We start from the raw sequence: 16,540 nt of genomic DNA, 5'->3' as shown, positions 1-16,540 counted from the left end.
TTTAAAAACCGTCTCTTGTGGGTGTTGTTTTGTTGTATGTGACTCTTCCTCAAGGTGGTTTTAAAGTAAAGCTGCCCCCTTTTTATTTCTTAATATGGTCAGCATCTTGTTGAACTCCTGTTTTTTTAACATAATTTCTTCTACTGCATTCAGCAGTGTTGTTTGATGTGTGTGTGGTTTTTACCTGGAGACTGTTCAGTCAACTCTGAGCCTCATGGGGCTGTGACTGGACTGACTATTCAAGACACAGTGAACTTACTGTATTTATTCACTTTGTGTTCAAACAAAGAGCTTTTTGAGCCAGTTCATATGCAAAAGCTCATGGTATTTTACATCATAATACTGAAACAGAAAGAACAAGATGAGTCAGCCAGAAAGTCAGACAGAGAAATGACTCTTTCTCTTTAATAACCAAGTTTTCTAATAATTGATTACATTTTGATTATTTACTATCACCTTTGACCCATATTTTCACCCTTGATAGCAGCTACGACTGCTACTGAGTCATCGTCTCTGTTTCCAGTGAAATGGTGGCAGGCGCTGCTTGGAACAGGCACTCGTCCCTGGAGAATTTCTTTTGGACTGAGCTCAATGGAAACTTTGTCTTTGTTACTTCATTTATGGGAATCAGACAGAGCTGGTTGCATTACTCTGATGTCATTCAATGCTACACATAATGAAAATGTTTACCTAAACAGGCGCAACTTTTTAATGTGTTTGCTGTTCTTTACTGGTTTACTTGTGTTGCTATGTTGAAGCCTCTGTTATATTGTGTACTTCAGGTGGATGTAGAGTTGGAGAAACAAGTTTAACTTGGATTAAAGTTTACAGATAAAGGAGGGGGATTTTCAGTCTATTGAATATTGTATTAGTGAAAATATTAAAGAATGGCAGACAGCGTTTTAGTCACAACCTGCGTGCGTAGGAGGTAGGTGAAGCGTCAGTACTGGAGCTGTTAAGTGGGTAATAGTTGTCTGACAGCATGAAAGTGTCCTTTTGTTCTTTCTTCGTCCATAATTGTTATTGCTTAGTGCTCTAGCTCCTTTCTCTAGATTAAAGAGATATTCCAAATATGTTGTATGAATTGTGCTTGATCGCAGGCACAAAGACACACAGCGATATTTTATCTCAGCCTTGTTCTTTAGACACAATCCCTCGTCAAATACTATGAAACAACAGAAGGTCAAGTTACAAACTGATCCACAATGAATGTCAACATTGTTATGAAACTTCCAAAGTGCTTGGCTGAGTTTTCTCATCAAACCCCCCAAATGTATGTTTATCACAGAAATCTAACGGATGTGTTGAAGCCCTCAGTGTTAAAACGTTCTTGTTCACATATAAATGTGTGAAATGGTGTCTGCGTTCTTCCACACGCATGAGGACTATTGCCCAACAGTTCCTGTTGTTTTTGGTTAGTAAGGAAATAAATTCAATTTACATTCATTTGTTTGTTGTAAAAAAGAAATGTGGAATTTAAGAGCTAATTATATCCTAATAATACTAAAGCTGACTGTGTTGCAAGTGTGCAACATCACAGACTCCATTGTCCCTGAGCTGCGTTGCCGTCTTGGGTCTGTGCACTCAGCTGCTGAATTACTCTGGAGGAGCTATAAAACACTCACAGTTCCATTTGAAATGCTTTATTTTTGTTGCGGACATTTTCAGGATTGTTTTTTCTCACCAGCACAAGACAACACATCCAAATGCCCAGATTTGAACTCCGTCTTTAACTTTTAAATTTACTAAGATGGAGAATTTTTATTGCAGTTTGCAGTAAGAACTTGTTGTACTTCCATGCATGCACATTTACTTTTGTGTTCTGACTTTTCTAGTATGAGGAATTATAAACATCTAGGCCACACTGGAGGAAGGTATGCACCCAGGCTGTAAACCCACCTCTACTAAAGTAGTTATGTAATAGAAATAGACATTGATAATAAAGGTACAACCAATTAATAAATGTTTTTATTGAGTCTGCTGAAATGTTGCAGGACAGTTTGCACGCGGCCTTGCGTCCCACTCCTATTGGCCCAGTCGCGTACCACGTGGTCGGGCAGTCACGCGCTTTCCAGGAACCCGTCAGGAAGAAGAAAAACAAAACAAACCCGAGAGAGCTGCAACAGCGTGTGGACTCCATTGAAAAGGGGGCCTTATTATCTCCAACACGGGAACCTACACGAAGCGAGACGCGTGGGTGGGCGTCCTTAAAGTGAGTACACACATTATCGACCAGTTTTGCGGAAGTTTGTGCAGCAGCAGAGCGGTGGTGTCGCCGTGGCGAAGTGGTAGCTTTGAAGCTAACGACAGGACGGTTGTTTATCGGGCTTCAGCTGGGATGAGGAAGGGGGTGGACGGAGGCCATACTGACAGAGAGAACAGTGGGTGAAAAGGAAACCAGACTCGCCAGTTCCGCGTCAAACACGGTCACGGACACGTAAACACTGTCAAGGTTTCGTGTATTGTGTGCTGCAGTTTATCGAGCTATTGCAGGAAGTGTTTACGTGCAGCTAACGCCTCATGTAGCTTGCTACATAAATTCTAACAACAGTCCAGTGTCTCGTAAATAAAAATTGACACAAAGCTGTGAATAGTAACGTTCAGGTGATTTTTCGTCTTTTTGTTGTTCAGATGCGGGGTTACACGTGTGACCCTGGGTCAGGAAAGTCATAAAATGCTCTTATGTAAGACGCTCGGCTTGAGCTCCACGTTTAAAAGACCATTCACCTCTTACAAAGCATCTGAAGCATCTTTAATATGTTTAGTAAAGCGGTGCAAGTATATTTGTGGTAAGACAGGCCTCAGTGGGTCAGTGAGACGCTCCTCGCTGACTTTTTGCAGACAGCCCAAGCTCTCGGGGAGGTACACGCCCCCCAACACCAAACACACCTTCTGCTGCTTGAAAAAAACGCTCGACACACAACCAGAAATTTCCATGTGAGAGAAGGTAAATAATCAAACCGGAACCACACTCGCGTCTCCATTGAAGAGATATTTCATGTTCAGGTTTGATGAATATGTATTAGTTTGGATTTTCACACAAATAACGCGCTGTGTATCTTAAAAACAGACTGGATTACATAAATGTTGCTGTTACACTGTCTTGTTTTTGTATATACTAACAAACGTGATGAAGTGGCGCATATTCCTGCGTTGCGTCCAGGTTTTGTTATAACTGCTAGATTTGACTTTAAATATCTTTTAAACATAGCTATCTAGGCCACGGGCATATAGGCCTCCAACTTGTTTATCTTCTGGCTCAACCTAGATTGACTCGGGCTGTTTATAATGAAGCTGTGTCCGTGATTGACAGTCACTGCAGCCATTCAGACTTGTCAGGAGGCGGACTGTCCTCTCCGGTCGACCAATGGGGAGGAGAGATTACGTGGGTGTTGGCACAGAGGGCTAGATTGAGGTTTTGTTTTGCTTTGCTAAGGATCTGTGCTGAGTGCAGAGACTGGAGGGATACTGGTGACATTTATGGCTTCATTGACGTTGATAATAGGTCGTTTGTAATTTATACCCGCCTGTTAGGTGGTTATTATTGTTGTGATGTCGATGTTTGTCTTCTTATGCTGTGCTTGTCCAAAACAAATCAATGCATTACAGACAGAGACAGGAATGGGATTATTTTGATCATGCTTCTATTAGACTTGTCACAAAATCTTTGTGTTTGCTGCTTTTACTAGTTTGTATCAGTTGTGTGTGTGTGTGTAGTGTTTGTGATTAGCTGATGCTATTGTGGCTGTTAGATAAGATTTCAGGAAACTGCAGCTGATTGTGCTTTTGTCAGCATTTTCAGTATCTGATCTGGGGCCGATCCTTCATTACTGTCTTACTGACTGTGAATAAAAAGGCATTGTAAGTACAAATGCTAGCACGTACATGTCCTTCTGACATATGAAAATGTACTGTCTCGCTTTTCCTCAAGTGTTTGATAAAACACAAGACAAATGCAGGTTGAACCTTGCCCAGACATTGCTGTCATATTTTACAATTTTTAAAATTGCTTTATGAGTGTCCTGTTTGGTAAATGTTCACATGTTATGTTCCATATAGCAAAAATGGCCACCATTAAAAAATGTCTCTATCTTTTTCAGATTAGTTGCATTAAAAGCTCTTTTTCACAGAAGGCAAGTGGTTCAAGTGGTTTGAATTTTGAACACACACACACACACACACACACACACACACACACACACACACACACACACACACACACACACACACACACACACACACACACACACACACGGCATGGTAGTGAGCAAGTTATGGAAGGTGCTAATAATTTTTTTAAAATTTTGTATTAAAATTTTATTATTTATTAAATTAAAATGTCTTTGGTTTTAAAAGTTTTTGCATGTTGGTAGTTACACCTGTAGTAGTTGCACCTGTGTCTTAAATTCGGATTGTGTATTTAGGGAGTTTAGTTGCTCCTCATATTCTTCCGTTGTCACATGTTTGTACTGCAGTGGCTCTAGTATTCCCTCCAAGGACGGCACCCCCTTAATCTGGGGTTCCGATCCCTTTTTTCTCACAGGAACTTACTTTTGATCTATATTAGCCTGCTGAAGGTTAGACAAATCAGTTATGACTGTGTAAACTGGTGCCACAATTTTGAGAATGTTGCCCATTATGTCTTCTACTATCAGTATGAGTTACAGCTCATTGCATTTAAGTGTGTGCTCAGGTGGAATTTAAAAACCTACTTAGGGCTTAAGGTAATGATGTTTACAGAATGTCTCTTGCTGGCATCTCATGCTTGTTATCTCTGTAGGGATCAGGGACTGACTGTTATCGGTGGGTAACTTATTCTAAATAAGACGCTGCTGATTGGCCTACTTGGATCACATCCAGTGTTGTGAGGTGGAGAATATGAGCCAATGGTATTATAGTGGAGCCGTGAGTTGAATGCAGCGCAGTCAAAGCCGAACGCTCTTTGTTCAGATATGAAGCACGGGAACTAAGAGAAAGGAATTATATATTGTAGATATATTACATTTACATGTTTGTTGTTATGTTTTAAAGCACTTGCCTTTATTGCCTCTTTAGTAACTGGCAAGCTTCTACAGAACAACATTCAAAAAGCATCACTCATCAATTAAGATATGTAACTGGTTTGTATCTATTTTAGTTTACCGACCTCTGGGGTCACCGTCATCCTGTCATTTAAAGAGACAGTCTTTCAGGCTCACTGAGAAGCTCAACTATAATTTGACTATAAAGATAGAGGTAGAGGGCAAAGTCAAAGCAGTTTGGTTGGTTTATGTTCTGGACCTAAATAGTAAATTGTTTTAAAATGTTTTAATTGCAACAGACATTTCAAAACAAAATACATATTACAAAACGCTTGAAACTTTACATTAGTAGAGAACTTGGATTTTGATTTCCACATCTCACAGTTGGCTGTCAGTGTATGCTATAAAGATCAAAGGCGCATTTTGTAAATTGTGGAATAAAACATTTGTCTATTGCAGCAGCCTAGAATGATGTTTCTACTGTGCATCTTGTCAACATGATTAAGTCAATCAGATTACTGATAGTGAGGGGTAGGCTAAGTGGTTGACTTTGGTTTCAGGCCCAACTAAAACCCCTTTGACTTTATGAATGTAATGATAATACAGCTGACATCTCTAATTTGTGCTGTTGAGCAACTTCTGTCTCGTACCTTTGTTTGTCACAACCTTTGGAAGATATAATAATCATCCCACATGTCTTAAATATACGGTAAGAACCTTGACCTGAGCCATAGTTCAGCATGTTGTGGGCCTAAACCAAGTTACAGCCCAGCGTGTAATAAAATAGATTTAGTGCTGGCAGTTTTCATTGCTAAATTACGTCTGACTAAACCCTGTGCGGGAAATTCAGCTTGAATCTTTTGAGGCCTGTCGGGTTCAGTCATAAATATCCGGCTCTGCATCACAGCCTGTGTCAGCTACTGAGCACAGAGTTGGATTATATTAAACTCCTACTGGAAAATCTTCAGTGCAGCCTTGACTGGTGCGGCGAGAAGTGCTGCTGCTTGTTAGTCCTGCACACAGGCCTTTTGTGTTTTCTTGTACAGCATGCTAGCACAGAGTCTGGATTCATCCTGGTGTTTTTGTTGTCTTCAGAGCATATGTTATCTCATTTGTTTTCTGCTACTACTGAAACCAGTCCCAGCTGCCCAGGAAGGAAGGACACATCAAGATGATAATTGCAAATTACATTTCAGAGGCTGCGCTTTTAAATATTTTGTATGTCATTAAAAGCGATAACATGTGCGTTCATTTAGACACCAGTTCCTGTAGGTGCTTTATTTGTTTTAGAGGTGTTGTACTATTGTCTGCACTGCAGCTTCCTGTCTCATTGTGAATTTAGTCCTTTTACATAGGGACAGAAACCAGGGTTGAGAAGTTCATCTGAGTCAACCAGCAACAAGTGAGAGGAAGAAATGGAAGAAAAGTGATTGGCATGATTGTGTCAGCTGTTTAGTCTTTGGGGCCATGTCTCTATGCAGATCTCAGTTATTTGCTATGCAAAAGCAGCACAGAGACCAAAGATCAGCAAATGTGGTGGATTAGGTTAGTGATGCAGAAGAGCATGAGAAGCACAAAGTAGCAGACTCTAAAATCAGCCAGGAGGATGACAGTGATGCTGAAAATAAAGTTTAGATTACGGTTGACATTTATTCAGCACAGGTCGTCACATGCTCTTCATTGAATGTGGTGAAGCAGGAAGATTAGGAAAAGTTTGGCTTTTCAATTACATGCAGTTATGGCAGAATAAATGTGGTTAGAGTTTCTACCCAGCTTCCAACGTGTGCTGTGAGATCAGTCTGACTTTTACTCGTTGTGTCTTCGATCAGATTAATAACAGTAATTCAAATTGCCAATCAATTAAAATGACCAGTGGATGCTTAATCACAGACTTTGCTCTGTGTGGTCCTATTTATTATGCATTGCACTTAGCACTATGTGAAGAAAAAATTGTTGAGCTGCCAGAGGAAGCACATTGAGCGCTCACAGAATATGCTGTAACACTGGGGGCAGGCGGAGGCCGAGCACTGTTCTTTCTCAGGTTCTTACTGTAACATAGAGACACATAAATATTTAAAGAAAGGGCTTGCTGTTTCCCCCTTTGTTGTCAGTACCCTCCAACACGTAGCGGCTTTGTTCAGTACATTTAATCTGCAGTTCGTTTGAGCATTGTAACTCATGAGGTTATTGATGTCACGATTATATTTAGATCATAAGTCTGTGAAAGTGGAGCTATAGGGCAGAGGAGGAAATATGACATTCTGATGGACTAGTGGCTGCTGAGCTCAGGTCCAGCTCTGGAGGTTCAGTCTGAGCCCATCCAGCACTTATCAGTGAACGGAGGGAGGCCTGGAGGCGACAGTTCAAGAATTTTAAAAGGCAGCAGGACACGTTGTGCCCAATGTGCTTCTTCAAAGATACAGGAACTATTTTTGGTCATAAACAAATGTCTTGTTGTTGCACTTGTGTCGAAACTGGAAAAGGTCCTGTTTATAAACCTAAAGGGGGATTTACATGAATGTCAAGTTTTCATTTTGTGCCAAGGCAAAGAGGACAACATTCACCACCCATTTCATTGCTAATCAACCCGTTATAAATAGTGCGCATCAGGCCTGTTTAGTAGAAACTACTTCTTCTTGTAAAACATATTCTTTCACAGCAGAAAAAGGGGGTGGGGGGGGCGTGCATGACCGGCAGTGAACGGATGCTGTTAATGAGTAAAGACAATGTAGTGGATGGTTCTGGTCTGTAGTGTCACTGTCAGTTGTAAACCCAGAGTGGAGCAACTAATTGCATCGATATATAGGTAGAATGAATAATGCAGTGGAATATTCAGTTTAAGTTTGTAGACCTTTATTGTCCCCACGTGGCGTTTTTTTTCTTAGATGTAGGCAGAAACACAATGTAGTATAAAGACACAACACAGAAGCAAAAAAAAAAGTACCAGAATTGTTGCAGCAGTCACACTCTTCAACTTTTGCAGCTTAGTGTGAAATTATAAACAAAGTCGGCGGCTGCGGTTGAAATGTGTCTTCATGTCAGTGGGTTTTTCTTCATTTCCTTTTGTTTTGGTTTTTATTACTGCTGCTCTCGTTTACTCTCTCTCTCTTCTCACCACAGACCTGAAGCATACACAGAACCCCACCGGACCACAACAGACAAGACCGAGGCTCGTCGCTCGCCCCTTCCCTCTCCCTCTCCCCCCCACAGCCTTAGAGGCTGCATCTCTGTGTGATCGCCTCCCTCAGCAGTAATTTGTTGTGCTGAGCCGACGACCTCACGCCACTGGGACTGGACAGGAGACCCAGAGGTTCCCCCGCTGGAGCTCTAAGCTGTGCCTGGCAATGCCTCAGGTAAAGAAGGTCACAGAGGTGATATGCCATCACCAGCAATGGTCTGTGTAAATGTCTGTGTGATAGCTAATTCATTTTACACCTACAGTACAGGACAGTATGGATCTTTATTTAAATATACAAGCAGGATTTATTCGAAACATCTTTAAATTTGCACATTGACTGTACAGGAATCGAATATGGGCATCATCACAGACGTCAAACAGATAGGAAGGAAATGAGTGGGTGACCCTGGTTTAGCTGCTGGGTGCAGATGGGATTGAGTTAGTGAATAAATATGTGATCTCTGGCTCCTGTTATAAATATGAATGAAATGACGCAAAATGTCAAAGCCAAACACTATTTGGGTTCCAGGTTTATTCAGGTTCTCTGTGGCGCTGATGCTGCACACTCATCTTCAGATCGGCTCCGCTTTTGGTGCTAATGCGTTAAAATTGATGTCTGCTACATGAATGGTGGTTCATATTCAGTAGTAGTAGAAGTGACATTGACATGTTTTTAATGCAACTGGTGGTAACTGAACATGGACATATTCAACAAGAGTTGTTGCATGACAAGAACTGGACCAAGGCAAACTGTGCTGTTGACTGTTTCTTACAGTTTGTTACTTAACAGTTTTTAAATCGTTGCAGCCCAGTGTCAGTGGGATGGAGCCTCCCTTTGGGGACGCCTTTCAGATCTACTCATTTGCTGACCAGGCCCTGACCAGCACTGAGCTGCTCGCCACCAGCTCTGACCCAGATTTTATGTATGAGCTGGTAAGTGGCTACACACACACACATACACACACACACACACACACACACACACACACACACACACACACACACACACACACGCTTTATATGTGTTATCAACTTTGGCTGCATGTGTCAGTTCTCTGGTGCTTAGTTGCAGCAGATTTCAACTCGGCATTGGTCTGTATTTGTGTGCATATCCAAAAAAGAACAGCTTTGTAAAGGATTTCCCCCAAAGCAAGGTGCTTTATGTCATGAATAGAAAAGTTGAACATGCAGCAATTAATGTGGCTCGCGGTCAAGTGTGAGGTTAGTCCTGAAATCCCTTCACATTGAAATCGGCATTGGTCATTGTATTGTGGATAAATCACATGCCTTTAGTTTATGCTGAACTTTTATTAAACCAATTTAAATACAAATAGAAATCAGACACCTAATGTAAGACTCGGTGCACACACACAGCACATTACTGAAGCAACAGCTTGTAGCTTCCTGTGCTGTAAAGGGAGAAGCCACTTGTTGTGATCACCTTGAGTGTTCACCAATTCTCACGGCTCTGTTTGACATGAGTGTCTTTACCTGCTTTAAAAATTGCTTTGATTGGATCGGTTGACAGCACGCTGCCAGCAAAGCCCCAGAGAGAAGAATCATTCTGAGAAAGACATTTTTGTTGCTATTGATCTGATGACAATCGGTCAAAACATCTAATATCGATTGATGATTAAATACAAGCAGTGAGATCAGGATGAGCACTTTTGTCTTAAAAAAAGAACCTTCATTTTACTAAAAGTTCTGACTCTTCCTCATCTCAGCAGGACAGAGACATAACCCACCGGCAGAGCCCTTGTGGGGACAGTATGGTGGGAGCTGGAGACGTAGGAAAGGAGGTGGAGGGCTGCATGGATCAACTCATGGGTCTGGGCGAGTGTGAGACTGTTTACAGCAGCTCAGCATTCGAACAGTGGGACTCCTACTGGGAAGACCTCACCAGGTACTTAATTATTTATTACTGTGCTTCAGCTTATTTATAGTGCAAGTTAAAACAATAGAATATGACATTTGACAAAATGGGCCTGATGGAGGCTAGTCATGTGATCAGCTCCTGTTAAGATAAAAGATAATAAATGAATTTGTCTGCCAATTACACCTAATCATTTTATCTTTAAGACAAATGGGAGGTGTCGATCTGTGAACAGTATGATAGACTGGCACCCAAAGGTATTTACAGCGGTAGAGTTTGTCATTATAGTAATTGTACAAGCAGGTTTTACTGGTCTGACTCTGACAGTGGACATTTGGAGCAGAGGCCAACAAACAACAAAGCAGCTGTCTGCTGCAGTCTCCAGAGGTCTCAGGTGATGCTCTGTCTGTCCCAGAGATATGCTCAGGCTAAAGGCTGTTAAACCCAAATGAGGAAGGGAATGATAGAGTTATCATTTTATGACTTTACTTGTCCACAACAACAAAGTCTTACACTGAAGCTTTTTTATATTTCTGGGTTTACAGATACACACGGCTGGCCAGCTGTGACATCTGGGGAACCAAAGAGGTGGACTTCCTTGGACTGGATGATTTCTCTAGTCCCTACCAGGATGAAGAAGTAATTGGACGAACTCCAACACTGGCGCAGCTCAACAGTGAAGACTCTCAGCCTGTGTGTGAGGCGCTGTACCCTTCTGCTGACCTCACCCTGGCTGCTCCACAGCCACAAGCTCAGCCTTCCCAGCCGCCCTGTCAAGGCAAGAGACCCCTGGTCCCTGGCCAAGGATTAGGCCCTGGCTCCGCACGACACTCTTCGAGCTCCACGTCCTCTTCCCGACCTTCACGGAGCCTTCTCCCAGACTTCCCTGAGGGCTCTCAAAAAGCCACCAGACCTGTCCCCTCCAGCACTGAGACTATGAGCAAGACCCAGAACCACCACAGTCTCATGCAGGACCACGGCCAAGCTCAGATCAAGGCCCAGGGGCGAGGAACTAAGATGGTGGCACCGCCTTCCTATGGCTCTGACTTTGTGCGGAAGGCAAAAGTCCGCGTGAGTGCTGTGGTTAAAACTCAGATTGAAATACCCCCACATAAGGATTTTGAGAGAGCACATCCCCCTCTACCTCTCTCCCAGTCCCAAGATGAGAAGGCGACTACTTCGGCTAATGCCAACTTGGTCGGGCTTCCTGGTGCTGCAGCAGCTGGCTCTGGCAGCCTGACGAGCTTCGAGAGAAAAGCAGAGGTGACAGGAAAGAGAGAAATGCCTGTAGGCTGGTCTGCTCATGTGCCTCAGGTAGTTGAGGCAAGTCAGGCCTCGGAGGGTAATACCATCGGTAACATTCTAGCAGGGGCTAGCCAAAACGGCAGCCTGTTGATCGTTGACGGCACAGAGAAGAGCAAGGAGGAGGAGCACAATTATTCTCTGTTCCTGACCCGCAGCAGACAGGCTGGCAGGCACTCCCAGCTGGAGGACGATGAGGAAGAGGAGGATGACGAAGAGGCAGACGAGGAGGAAGGCGACGGATTGGAGCTAGAAGATGAAGACCACGACGAGGGCTTCGGCAGCGAGCATGAGCTTTCTGAGAATGACGAAGAGGAGGAAGAGGAGGAGGAGGAGGAGGAAGAGGACGAAGACTATGAGGCAGATAAAGACGACGACATGAGCGACGCCTTCTCAGAGCCAGGTGGCAACCTATTAATCTCCATGCCCCTAGGTTCCCACGTCTGACCCCTTTTCTTTATTGCTCTAACCTCCTCCCTCTGCTTTCTTCTTCTCTTCTTCTTTGTCTCTCTTTTCACCAGGCTGTGACATGGAGCTGATGGAGGACATTAAAGGCCTCACAGCAGGCGTCTCCAGCCGAAAGCGAGGCAAGCGCCGCTACTTCTGGGAATACAGCGAGCAGCTCACTCCCTCGAAACAGGAACGAATGCTCAAGCCGTCTGAGTGGGACAGACACACGCTACCTAGCAACCTGTACCAGAAAAACCGGCCCCTTCATGGTATATATGCAAACATGCACCTTTGTCAGCAACCCTGGCAGAAGAATGATTCTTCATGAGTGTGATTTCTAACAACATTCTGTCCCCTGACTCTAAGGAAAGTACATGCTGAAGAAGTCGCGCCGCACAGATGTGGAAGACCTGACTCCCAATCCACGCAAGCTGCTGCAGATCGGCACGGAGCTCCGCAAGCTCAACAAGGTGATCAGTGACCTGACACCGGTCAGCGAGCTGCCGCTGACTGCACGGCCACGATCCCGCAAGGAGAAGAACAAGCTAGCGTCCAGGTAAAATATGCAGATACATACAGCAGCATTAGTCACATGTCCAGGTGGTTTGAGAGCTGTACAGTATGTATGTATGTCATGTCTCTAACTCTCCTTCGTCTACTGTGTTGTGCAGAGCTTGTCGTTTAAAAAAGAAGGCCCAGTACGAAGCCAACAAGGTGAAGCTCTGGGGACTCAGCACAGAGTATGGTAGGTTTTAATCACACAAAAATTACTTTTATGTTTCCATGCAATTTTAGAAACTATACACTGCTACCCTGCTTCCGTCCTGACCTCACATCTGCGTCACAGCTCTTCCCCAAGCATTTTAAATCGTTACTTTTTCTTCCTGATTCAGAGTTTTAATGTGCTCTTCATTTTTCCTTCAGATCGACTGCTGTCTGTCATCAATGCCATCAAGGAGGAGATCGTGGCACGAGTTGAAGGCTCTTCCCCGCGTCCGACCAACATGACTGACACTCTGGATCGGCTCATTCAGGAGACGCTCGGTGAGCAAAACGGAGGGGAGCTGAGTCATGTAAAACTGACTCATCTGAAAATAGACACTTTAGAGTTGATGATATTATCTCAAGTAATCATGAATTCTGAGTGTATGTTTATGTCTCTCTGCCTGTGCAGTGTCGCCACCAGTTGCTGGGCAGACTTCGGACTTCGTCAACAAAATCTTAGAGAACACAGGACGTGGCGATCCCACCGGGGGACTGGTCGGCCTGCGAGTCCCCACCTCCAAAATCTAGTTCACTGAAGGCAGTGAACTAAACATTTCCACCGTGCTGTCCCATTGTAACTATGCTTCCGTTTGCATGCCCCTCCCACCCAGAGTACATACACATTGTTGGTCACACAAACACACATACCACTTCCTGTGTGTATGTATGTGTGCTTGTTCTAGCCGTGCGCCTGTATGGCATACACCCTAGCTTCATCTCTGCACCATGTGTGCAGACACAGTGCATCACTGTCTCCCAACCCATTGTGAGCACCTGTTGGGAAATACACCTTTAAAAGCGAGTGATGGTTAGGTGTAAAGCTAATAGCACGTCCGATTAGATGTGTTTAACATAGCATTGTGTAGGGTCGGTCAGTAGGGGTCTGCTTTCAGGGCTAAGGCAGTTGTTGGAGCGCAACCACTGGAATACTAGACGAAATTAGTATGAAGTCACAATGACAGGAAGAACTGTTTGTTATGACACCAACGAGGAAGAAAAAGGTTACGTCACATGGAAAATAACAGGATGCTAAATTTACCAAATTTGAGAAGGTGTTCAAGAGGCATCAGGAAGTTTTTCCTATTGAAGGCCTAAATATGTTCATGCCATCGCCTCTTTCCGTTCTGGCGTTGTACAATGTAGACGCTGCCAAATGAAAGTGGGAGCACAAAAGATGAAACCTTTAAAAGTACGAGACACACATCCTGCTGGGTTGATGCTCGCAGCTGGCAGAGCGGGACCTACACAACAGGAGTTAGCGGACTGTGTGGAGAGGATGTGTGGAGTTTGGTGCTTTTTGGCCTTCTGCTGGTTATAACTGGACTGGAGGAAACGGGCCAGTATGGGAGCAGACTGTGACAAAGATGATGGCTGTGGTGAAGACGACATAAACAGTGATCCATCTCCTGTAAGAAGCTGTCTCCAAGTAAAAATGGCTCTCCATTTTTGTACAGTAGAGATGACCAGGCTAACAGTTTGGTGTGTTCATACTAGTGTTTGATCAGAGTTTAATTCATTGTGCCTTGTTTGTATGTGTGTGTTTCCGTAAGTCTGAGTGAGTGCGTGTGTGAGGGACTGAACACGAGGAGGACATTGGTCAGGACCCTACCCACCCTCCCCCTCCATGGTCCAGCCAAAGAGAGGACTACATTACACTGAGGGAGGTTGTTAGTGAATGTGAGGAGGGAGACACCTGTGGGCTTGGTTGTGTATTTCAGTTGTTTAAAGATATTTTGAATGTACATAAAGCAAATGGAAGCTCATGTCGCGTGATGCCACAGAGTCTGTGTACATAGGAGGGCTCTGCAATAGATTACTTATGGTTTTTGGTACTCTGTCGTTAGGGATCAGGGGAGGGTTAAGTGATATTTTTGTTTAGAGTTACAAAAAATATTTGCACACTATATTTTGATTGTTTTTTGTACCAAAGACACATGCAACGAAATGGCGACTAGCCAGTTAAAGTAAGGTTTTGCACAGCTTACCTGACGCCGTATTGAATGTAAGAAATGTGGGAGGGTCAGGGAACTTCATAGAAATGTGAAATTTAGCTTGGGTCCAATTCTGTACAGAAAAGGAACATTCATTTTTTTTTAACCTAAAAATGTATCCCACCTCTGGACGCATCCAGAACATTTGTTGCTTAGGAAGCACTTCATTCCTGAACTGATTTCCTCCCTTCACATGCTAATTGTGTTAAAGGCGCTTTCTAGGGCAAAAACCAAGAGCGCTAGTAGATAAGCTATGTTACATTATTGCTTGTTTGTCAAAATGTTACCACCAATAACCAAAATGTTATGTTCCTGGTTCACTTGTTTGCTTTCTATATGTAGACGGGGTCTAGCTCCTCAGCAAAATATTAACTGAATTGTGTTTCGAAGTACTGTATATAGAAACATTAATGATATGTCTATCAATGGTGAGATGCCACTTTCCATGACAACTGATTCATTTTTACGCATGTCACGTTTTTAAAACCTATCCTTGCATCAAGAAAATTAGAGGAAAAATACAAAAAACAAAAAAAAGTTAAGGTTATATTTTTATATTTTAGCTGCCTGCTAGCTTTCCTTTTGGTTTGGAGGCGTTTGTTGGTGTGACGGAAAAGAGGAGGAGAATCTTTAGGAGCAGCCGGTTAATGTTGTAGTTCCATTTCTAGGGTGAAATACAGAGACTGGATCTATATAACACGTAATGCAGTTTAAAGAGCGGGTCGGAGGCCTGCGGAGAAGGCGAAAGGCGGATAGATGAAGAAGAACCAGCTGCAGTGTTATCACAGGCGCTTTAGCAGAGAACCCAGACTGACCTGGATTCAGCACCGTGCATGCGCGTTTCCTGCTTAAATAGTGACCTTAGCTGAATTTGGTGTTTCCTGGCGTTGGCGTCGCATCGCTGACCGTATCTGCCTGGCCTCGCCTTCAGTCGTCAGCTTACACACTTCCTGACCGGTCACAACAGCAAAGCTTATGTTGAGTCACCACAACACTCGTAGCCCTAACGTTAGAAAATTGGCAGCATGTCCTTTAGAAATGCATGATGCCTGTATGCTTCCTCAGAAATATGCTGCCAGTTCCAGGAAATGTCCCAAATTCTGTCAAAGTCACTCAGTTACTGGGTAAATGAAACCTAAAAGGTTGACGTGGCTGAATTCAGGTCAGTTTGTAGGGAAGACAGTTCTCCTTTACAGACAACGTGGTGATGATTGGGGAGATTGTATAACAGCTAGTGCTACACATATATATATATATATATATATATATATTTTTACTGTTTCCATTTTGTCTAAAAGGGAGAAATGGTGCTTTTTCTGAAACTAGGATGATGAGTATCAATGACTCTTAGTCGACTTCTTAGTCTAGTTGTAGCCTTTGACTTGCTCTCCCCCACCGTCCATAGATATTTTCTTAGTAGTTCTTGTTTTTGTAAATAGTCTATAAGTTAATATGTATCTTCTAGATGTTAGATATATATATATATATTCACACACACACACACACACACACACACACACACACACACACACACACACACACACATATACATAGATAGCAGATATACTATATATATATATATATATAATTATATATATATATATATATATATATAATATATATATATATATATATATATATATATATATATATATATATATAGAGAATACTCTATCTTATATGTTTGAAAACAAAAGCACTTTGTCCAAAAAAGGAAAAAAACAAACAAAAAGAAAAGCATTTTTTTCCATTGCTGCTAAAAGGCCTGGTGTGAATGCTGCAAGTGTACTTGACGACTACTTGCTAGGATCGGTCTATTACCTGACTTGGCCAGGTCTAAAAAAAACTAGCAAGAAACAGGTGTATGACCTGGGGTGGGTTCTATCGAAATGTTTCTTGGAGCCGTGCGATGATATGAGCTATTGTATGAGAGAATATCATTACCAGGCTTTCAGAGGCT

General features: G+C 42.9%; 1 protein-coding gene across 3 annotated transcripts; it reads left to right on the top strand.

Moving 5' to 3' along the window:
* Positions 1-2,052: 2,052 nt before the first annotated feature.
* Positions 2,053-14,991, top strand: crebrf (creb3 regulatory factor). 3 transcript variants are annotated; one of them, XM_029173903.3, is made up of 10 exons: positions 2,053-2,212; positions 8,142-8,374; positions 9,007-9,132; positions 9,927-10,102; positions 10,618-11,777; positions 11,896-12,093; positions 12,191-12,380; positions 12,496-12,569; positions 12,749-12,868; positions 12,999-14,991. In XM_029173903.3, exons 2-10 carry the CDS (start codon positions 8,366-8,368, stop codon positions 13,115-13,117), a joined length of 2,172 nt encoding a protein of 723 aa, XP_029029736.1. In that variant the 5' UTR covers positions 2,053-2,212; positions 8,142-8,365; the 3' UTR covers positions 13,118-14,991. The 3 variants fall into 3 exon arrangements, with proteins under 3 accessions (XP_029029736.1, XP_029029734.1, XP_029029735.1); XM_029173901.3 differs by having other exon boundaries at positions 9,924-10,102; XM_029173902.3 differs by lacking the exon at positions 2,053-2,212 and adding an exon at positions 2,260-2,947 and having other exon boundaries at positions 9,924-10,102.
* Positions 14,992-16,540: the final 1,549 nt, after the last annotated feature.

This window comes from Betta splendens, chromosome 14 (assembly GCF_900634795.4).
Source record: "Betta splendens chromosome 14, fBetSpl5.4, whole genome shotgun sequence".
Classification (NCBI taxonomy): domain Eukaryota; kingdom Metazoa; phylum Chordata; class Actinopteri; order Anabantiformes; family Osphronemidae; genus Betta; species Betta splendens.
Note: the sequence above shows the minus strand (reverse complement) of the source record. Positions and strands in the feature narration are given on the sequence as shown.